General features: G+C 44.5%; 1 protein-coding gene across 1 annotated transcript; it reads right to left on the reverse strand.

The window, feature by feature from the left end:
- Positions 1 to 3,011: 3,011 nt before the first annotated feature.
- Positions 3,012 to 3,838, reverse strand: N7539_008731 (uncharacterized protein; the record flags this gene model as incomplete). The annotated part of the gene is made up of 2 exons (XM_056938326.1): positions 3,012 to 3,391; positions 3,754 to 3,838. The coding sequence occupies 2 exons, from the start codon at positions 3,836 to 3,838 to the stop codon at positions 3,012 to 3,014; spliced, it is 465 nt and encodes a 154-aa protein (XP_056786708.1).
- Between the last annotated feature and the right edge of the window lie 5,423 nt (positions 3,839 to 9,261).

Genomic DNA, 9,261 nt, shown 5'->3' on the forward strand with positions numbered 1-9,261 from the left:
TGTAATAAGACTGACGTGCCTGGTGAGAAATCAGCTCATTAGACCGGATGATGTCAGAATTGGTACGAGGGGGGAGGTCCCGTACCTTGCGTTTCTGGGATATAAGGCACAGATCCCGATCCATGACATTTTGGAGTATCTGCCGGATCAATGTAGATACTGTTCCGACTCATTGGTGTGTTATCTCAGCTTCTCGGGGTTGAAATCGCTTTATAAGCAATATGTCAAAGATTCAAGTGAATCACTTCGACAGCTTTCAAAGCGGCGATTTCTGAAATAGACGCAGAAATCTATGTATGAGGAGCAAATTTACTTGTCGTATATCTCCATATTATGCTCGCTCATCGATGGCCTACTCAAAGAACTGCATTTCCAAGATTATAAAAGTGCTCTCTCCACATTCCAGGAGGAAGTTGACTTTCTTCAAGACCAATTCAATGCAATGTTACTGTGGCATCGGAAGCACCGCACATCCAATATATTGCTCCGTAGGTATCGGCGAGACAAATAGGGACAGACAGTCAAGGTGAAGTACATATGACCAGCTGGAGGGGGTTTTGAGGTGAGCTAACTGACCACCACCTAATTATATGTGCAGTGAATTTAGATGAAATGTTATCTTGAGCTTAATATAAATGAATAGAAACCAGTCTCTTTTTCTAACGTGGTCTGAACTAACCGGGCCCCCTCTCCCACACCGGACTGGTACTCAAAATTAGTGTATTCTTAAATTTTCGCGTTAAGAACTCATGTATTATGTAAAACTTCAGAAAATTTTGTCATGCGAAAGAGATGGGCTCGCCTCCATGGATCGCTTGCGGGTTTAGCCAAAGTTGTTCTTGTTGGCGGATGTCTGGTTCGCGAGGACATGGGAGATATGGCACAGGACCTGACTAGCGTAACATTCCATTCTAGATTATCTAGATTATGGATTGTCCTTCATTTCTACCAAGAAGAGACACCTTCTATGGAAGGTCTCATGGCTCAGCAAGAATTTCATATTCACAAACGATCAATTTTCCTTCGACGTGTGTGAAGAACCACTCTTTTGCCGCGACGGATGAGCTATGCCAGTCGGCTACCCTCCTACCCTCCTTGGAATGCGAAAGTCAGCAAACTGTCCGAACCTCGGCTGCTAAATAAAAATTAATAAAGAAATACCAGAAAGAGGGTATACAAGACCCTTTCAAGAATTTTGATTACATAAATTTGAAGGCCTGGTCCTTTTCTGTCATTAACTTGGCAACATGAAGCGATCATTGATGTCATATTCAAAGACGTAGTATAAAGACGGAAAGAGCACGTAATGTACTATGAATTTGTTTCCATCATGACAAGCACTAAATTCAATAGCCAATTTTCGACAAGTAGCTCAGGAATGCTAAATCCGTCCTGTGTATTTTACTGGAGACAGTCCTGGCTCTTGTTTAAGGGATGGTTTCGCATCACGCCAATCAATCGCCTTGCTTTCATCGAGTGATTACGTGCCAATGCATATAGATGCCAGGTTTGGACATGTCTAATTCGTGTTTACTTCTTATTCGGAATTCATAAGAGCTATAACAGGGGAGACACTATATAAACAGGTTTCAACTCTGAGCTGAAGCGTGCACACAGAGAATCGTTCCGCTAAACAATGGACTCGCATACTCCTTCCAATCTTCCTAAGATAATCGTCCGGTCTGCAGACTCAACCGAGCCCACGGAGGAAAAGGAACCTGGTGAGGCTGGCGGCGTCTACTTAAGCCCACCCCCTCCAGAGAAGCCCATGACGCGAGGTTTAAACGTATCCAAGGAGTTTAATTCTCGGGGCCAGAGACCGGACCCGGAAAGAAACTCCTAAGCAAATATCGATCTGCGGATCAGGACGCCGGACAGGCAGAGAGATTGCTTGACATACCAATCCCCTTGGATGTGTATTGTCTGACCGTATTGAAGTACAGCATAGGATATAGCATGCCCGAGAAAAGGTCTGCCGTCTGAGTTTAGGCTCTTGGTCATCCAATTAGTCTAGTTAGTGGAGACTTCTTTTCCGGTAGAGGCGAGGCTTGAGAAAAAGCCTGTAAAATAACAGAGGGTACAGAATCTCTACCATTCTGTGTTTAAGATTTGCGGATGTACTAGAAGGAATGTACACATCTATTTCTGTTTGATTACTGTTAAAATTAGGCAATACACCTGAATAGTGCGGGGGAAGTATAGGCATTGAAATTCTCATTTCTTGACAGATCTTTGACGTTTGCGACCAACATAACGCGAACCATTGAGTATTAAGTTATAGTCATTTGACGTGAATGAAATTCTGAGCTTTTCTTTTCATCACTTTCGTTCAGGCTTTGATGGCTTTCGTAGATCAACTACCACCAGGCTCTGAAGCTATCAACATTACAGGCGTGGGAATGCATACTTCTCTAATGCACAAATCATTGAGTCGGCATTTCCATGCGCATATTTATCAAGAAAGGGGGTTCCATGTCTTCCCATTTCTATGACACGATCTTTAACCCTAAGCCTACAATGATAACTAGCGGGACCGGACTTTTGGCTCTGATGTTGTGAGATTTAGATCATTCCCGTTAAAGCGAGAAATGTATAGTTGAAAGTTTATCTTTTTGGGATCTATGATCGCTTGGGCGGTTGCGGGTGGTCTCTCCGGCTTACTGATTTATGGCAAAGGAGAAGAGAGACTCAAGTTTGACAAAGAACATGGAGAAGGCGAAATCTGCCTACGCAGCGCGAATTTGCTCTTTAAAGAGGCTTTTAGCTATATAGGTAAATATCTAAAGGGGAGTTTCTATCGTAAGTTATGCAGCAGAGGTGTAGGAGCGATTGCGGCACAATGAAAGACTAATATGAGCAAACGAAGATCCATAATACGGAAGATATCGTTCCCTCAGGGAACAGAACGAAGCTGAAAGACTGCCGAAAAGCTCCTTCCGCGATGAGCCTGATTTTCAGGCGCATCAATTTCTTTCGGAAGAGTGGCTGTCGAGGGACGAAGTGGGAGACCCTTAGGAGAAATGTTCGAACCACACTTCAGATAGGTCCATTTTCTTCAAACCCTCCTTTGCATAAGCAGATCGATCCTTTTTGTCCTTCGCAAGCTCTGGGTGCCAATTTGAGGCGCTTTCCACCACTCCGTATTCCACAAGAATATTACCACCGGTCCAGTCCTTGCCAGCTTCGTCCAGTGATTTATTGCGTCGAATAGCTTCCTCGACGGCGGCCTTGACCACCTCCAGTCCAGGGCTTTTCACCACACAGTAGCGCTCCTCCTGGGGTACAGGGGACTCGGTGGCATTGTAGCAGGCGAGGTAGTTCGGCTCATAGGGCGGTTTAGACTGCAGGTCCGGGGACGCCTCCTGTCCACCAAAAATATGAACATCCGCGCCTTATATCGCTGTGGCCAGCTCCTTGGATTCCTTGGACATGTGGCTGATTCGTCTTGAAAGTCTTTGGCGGCGGTAAAAGCGTTTCCAATACGGCCATACTTTCCGGCGGCGCCGGTAACGCCTTCCTCGAAACCTTGTGGCTGAGCCGGCACACCTGAGGCAGCTCCCTGCAGGCCAAAAGGGCCGAGAAATTTGATTGAACGTTTTATCTTTCTGCAAAACTCGGGGAGACTTTCTTGCATGTGTTAATCCATGTTCTCGAGCTTCTTTTCATTGTCAGTCGCGACAATGAAGACGACATTGATAGGATCAGCGGAGGTTCTTCATCGCGGTTTCAAGCGTCCTTCGCAGAGTTCAATACCAGCACCTTTGACTTGCTCTGGCGTAATGATTTCGGCTTTACCAACGGAGCTCAGAGAGCCTTTGCGGACTGATATAGCGGGCATTGTAGCTGGAGGTGGCATGGGATCTCGTGGGATAAAAAAGACGGAATGAGCCGGTTCAGGTGGGAACCAAGCATATTTTTATATCACAGGTCAGGGGTTCCTGACTGGGTGGAAAACGCCTCGACGTGCACGCCGTCAATTAAAGAATAATAATAACGCTCCATTCGACTATCTGTCGAAGATTAAGAAAAGGAGCCCAGGTTGCCTGGCAAGGCAGACTACAAGGCGTTATATCATTCACGGCAATGGTCACGGGCTATTCCTCGTAGCTATATGGTGCGAGGCTGATTATCTGATACGGTTACTTATGGGGAGGTAACTCGCCCATAGTCACAAGTGCTGTTACATCTCCTACTCTTCCCTCGGTGGCTCCAATGGAGAGTGAATAGGTACGTGTAATTAGTCGAATTTCCAATTCATCTTGTTTCTACGTACGTTTACTCGACAAGTTCGTAGTGGGTATCTGTCCTGGCGCTTTGCCCTGCGACCCAGTTGTTGTAGATGTCAGTCTCTGTTCCCAAAAAAATGAATTTCATTGATTACTTACTACCTATGGCATTTCCGATAGTCGCGCTCACCGGAGCCGTGCTTCGCCGCAGTGGCGTTTCGGAATACGACTGAAGCTTATTTAGGCACAGTGTTTATTTTACACATTAATTGTTTTACTAATATGGCTCAGATCAACGACAATTACTACGCACCCGAGTAAAGAAGGGTGAGGCGCTTTCGCCTATGCTGGCCTTCAAACAAATCTTGACTGAGGAAATACTGACGTTATCGTATTAACGTACATCAAGCTTTACGACTTCTCAAACTGGACCTTAACTGTAGAGGAACCCCACGTAATCTGATTTAGGAATGTATATCTGGCTACGATGCGAATAATGATCCTGCGAGAAATTACAAAATTGAATTGGACAAATCCCTACACAGAACCGAGCTACAAAGCATCAGATTCATGGATTGCAATTTATGCCCTGCTCGAAAAGCCAATACTGCAAGTACATGTGTTCAGGACTAGAACTTTTAGAACACGTGAACTATTTGATTTCACAAATTATGGTGGCTAGACTCCGAGCCAAAGCGAAGTATAGAATGAATTGTTTTGATAATCATAATCGATTGCTGCCTAGGCAAGGCTTGCTAGGATACGTAAGCCACCATTAGTTCGGCTAGTATGTGGTAAGATAGGCAGTGGTCACATAACGTAATTCCCGGCTACCCTGGCCACCCCAAAACACCATACTGAATGCGCTTTTTCGCAACTCCATACTCAATCAACATTCAACACTGAATATCAAAGCTTTCAGACACCTTGGTGCTTAACATATCGTAATGGATATTTGTATCAAGTCGTATAATATGTCAAGCCGTAACAATATAGGCATAAATATCTACGTCGCTCGATCGGGACGTACTTTTGGTAATAGCGGTATGTAATCATTTCCTGGACAAATCGAGTATGCCGTAATACTTCGAGTACTACGAAATAATATGATGTCACAATTGAAGTAGAGTTCTTTGCTCGTTGTTGATATATTGTGACATGGAATATCGCATTTTGTACGGTGTTTTGGGATGGCCAAGGTAGCCGGGACTTACGTTAACGTTAACTAGTTAAGCCTTCCTGCTGAGTCAAACGAAATCGGCGCTCTTTCTACTACTTTGTAGCATCAGCCTTTCGAATGTCTCTTAAAAGAGCTATCAAAAAAGCTGGGAAGTGTACATCATCGTAAAGTGGGCGTTCTCAAGTGTAATTTTGTCGACACAATCGCTCCGACAAGGTAGTAAGTAATCCCAACTGGGAATCTTGTCTCCTCCCTTACAAGCGAGTCAACGACAAATTCTTATCTGCCTCCATCGAGCTTTGGGATGGATGATTCATAGTTTTACTTATATGTCTCTCAACACCGAAGTAGATTTTCCAGACAATATAGCGGGCGGTGACTAGGTGAGTACCGCCAGCTACGGGACCCAAGTATACTGGAAGCACTCGAGAGCGCTGTCTGCCTTCCTTCCCATAGCCCCGCCCCCGTTCCCTACTTTTTCCTCGGTATTCTTTTTTCTCTATCATCATAGTGTAGGGTAGAACTTTAGCCGCTAAGGATATTCTACCATGCTATCGGGGGAAGGTGGGATAGTTCAAAGGTGTGGTAAGGACTGCCGGATTGATTTTTCTGTGGAGAAGATATTTAGCGCTTAAAAGATGAAATGACTCAGCAAGGTGCCTAGCTAAGTGCTAAAATAATCAATAGTGAAAATGGACACCCAGTGATAGAGATTATTTTCACTTTCTCTTTGTTCCAAGCACGAGAAGAAAACTGAGCTAAGGCAAAGACGAAAGAAGGGGGCGTAGATCATAACCCCTGTCGTTCCAATCACTTAAATCCAAAAGCATAACCTTTGTGACTATTTGACGGAATTTCGTCGTATCGTGATCCCGAGGGGAAGATTGATCATGTGGTAGTTGTACGTAGTGGATAGGAGAAGGACCGGGGGTTCTCAAGTCAGAGTCTCCTAGTTGATTTCCTCTGCACACGTGGCCTGCAATACCAGCCAGTTGAACTTGAGGAGTAATGTATGAGTAGTAAAAATTAAATATGTTGTAAGTCGGAAGAGTTTGACCATGACCGAAATTCAATTATTACGGCCAGGTCTGTTCTGATCTTGACTTACAGTCCGCAACCAACGGTCCTGCATTCTCTAGCCACACGAGCGATCCAGGCAAGTCGCCGTATACCGTTTCTATTGACCCCTTGCCTGTAGCAGAAAAGGGCCAAGTGGAGCCGTTTACGATCCAGTTTGACTCGTTGCGTTTGCCTACACGACCAATTTCCTCGTTTCAGGGGCAGGCCCCTGGTCGCCGTCATCAGTCAATGCCAGAGTCGCAACAAGGCAGATTAGCGTCGGTATTAGTACCCAGGCCGAGTACTTCACCTACCCGAAACGAGGCGCAGCAGCAAGTGCCTGCGGCCCCCGGTGAGGTCATCTACGGTACTGTGCCCATTCCAGACGCCTACACGAGTCCCATGAATCCTGCCTTCCTACCTGCAGTGCATCTATGAGCTTGTGGCTTCAATAACGTATACTACCTCGCTACAATACCTACCATGTCTGCCTTTCTCCAGGTCAGACTTAGAAAGGCCTAGAAAACACATTATTCGCAGATAGTCTAGGAAAACAAAGCAATTAGCTACTTGATATAGCTCCCCTCTCAAGGGAATAGAAGAGGTATAGGGCTATCTGAGAGTTCAAGTACTTTCATTCACATTCTAAAGCAAACCCTGAGATGAAGGTAAGTATCCTACCTAGCTTGCAACTTCAGGCTTGTAGTATCTCTTCCTCGAACGAATCGAACTTTTGGAAGTGCCAAACTTGATGCACAGGTATCCCTAATAACAGTCTGCTGTGGCTGGGTTCTTGCCCATAACCTAAGTAATTCCATAGGTCACTCGTCAGATATCTATCAACGAGGACCAATTCTTGGGATACTTTCAAACGCAGAGAGAATTCTGTAGGTCCGTTTGGAAAATTTTAGTACAAGAGGACTGTCCGGAGAAAGAGGAAATACCAAAAGCATGACAGACATGATTAATTTTTATGTTGCTGGAGACAGAGTGCATGAGCTGTTGTTTATTCAAGATATCAAAATTTGGACTTGACACCTGTAGCAATCAGCAAACCCGCTCCATTCTGAAAATTGTATTCTCGTTGACGCAGGCGCGTAGAAACGTCTATAGTCGCACCTGGCCATGCAATGTATGCCAGAGGATGAATAAAACGAGAACGATGGATGTAGACTGTCGAGCTAGAGCGCAACAAGTAAATCCGTTACCTAACAAAGCACCTTTTAGTCGAATGGCTCTTGCTATTTAAGCAATACAAATATGGAGTTGTATTTGAACACCTCCTCGCCTATAGCTTAGCTTGAAGAGCCAACAACCATCTAGGCTGTCTTAACGGCAAAGCTTTACTAGTGAGATAGCGAGTGTTCCGTGCCAAGAAGTCTCGAGAAGGTTTCCAGAAAATTATGCATTTGATGATCCCAAGTCTGATGTGAAAAAAAATAGAAAAGGAGTAGAAAAAGCAAAGTTTAGCACAAGGTCTTGTGGTCTATCTCCTAGAGTTGATCGAATCGACACCTGTTTCCATTGCCCCTGCCAGAGCTCAGCGGACCCTTGATGAAGAGAGGCACTGATACATCAACGCACCTCCATAGCATGGGCCTTTCCTAATTGATATCACCTTTTCGGTGCGATGGATTGAAGCCTTTGTCATATGTTGTCATCAATACATTCTTATACCTCTTCATGTTAATCATCGCTATTTTCCAGTCCAGATTTACAAGAGCGGGAACTCCTTCGTGGTTTTTCTTGGCTTCAAGTATCTTTCCAATGCTAACAGTATTTTCAAAACAAAGTTTTTCTCACACTGCATGTGAACTAGTCATGAAGATCAAAGGATAATGATTGTGATAGTAACGGAGATAAGTGATCAGTAGACAAAGCACCAGCGAATCTGTCCTTTGACACCAATATTGCGAATGTGAATCGAGGAGTCACCCTAGTTCTCTTTATCATAATTGACATTCCTCTCACCTGCTTGGTCCAGTCTACGTAATACTATAGTATGAGCCTATCACTTGTGTCTGCGAGTGTTTGTTTTCCATTATCTTGACCAACCTTTTAAACCTTTTGGAAGAGCTTGTGGGTCCGATCAGGGTCAGTCAGACAACGAATGTTCAGCCTCCTCGCAAATTTTACAGACAAAGGGTATATTGATCACTGTTTATGGATTTGGGGAACCATTTGAGTATTTCCACGCTTTTCTCCGCCATAACGCATTTTAATTCGCGGGTTTTTCTGGCCTCAAAAATCCGTTTTCCCGACAAGTGGGTCCCAGAACTCCCGGTCCACTACGGTCTACCTCGATAGGTTTCCGACATGTTGCCTTTCCAGAAGTATTGTGGCCATCTTTGTTTGTACTGCAATTGATGGTAATACCAAGAGGCCATGTCTTGCTAGAATGTCTGAAACCCTGCGAACCGGGGCGTCTGTAACTCGGATATGACCCTTTCATCTTTTACACTATAACAACTACATCGCATAGAGTGGAATGGTGATCGTAGACTCTGTCATTTACGTCGGTAAACTCATCTTCTTCGTTGGAGTTTCTGACGTATGGTTTCTTTCCAAGATAGTGCGAACTGCGTTCGTACTTTTCTGAGAATAGACTGAAGTACTTCAGGATTGGTTTCGACTTTATGAATAGCTGAAAGAAAGAACGTGCGGGGTGCGCGCCAAACGTGAGTTGTAGAAATAGGGTAATTAGAACAACGAGAGTGAACTAACTTAATGATCTCAGATTCGCGAGGGAAATGAATCAAGCTCACAATCCCTGCTAAATATCATTCTTCGGAGTGT

Source organism: Penicillium diatomitis, assembly GCF_028827545.1.
Source record: "Penicillium diatomitis strain IBT 30728 chromosome Unknown utg000013l_segment0_segment0, whole genome shotgun sequence".
Lineage (NCBI taxonomy): Eukaryota > Fungi > Ascomycota > Eurotiomycetes > Eurotiales > Aspergillaceae > Penicillium > Penicillium diatomitis.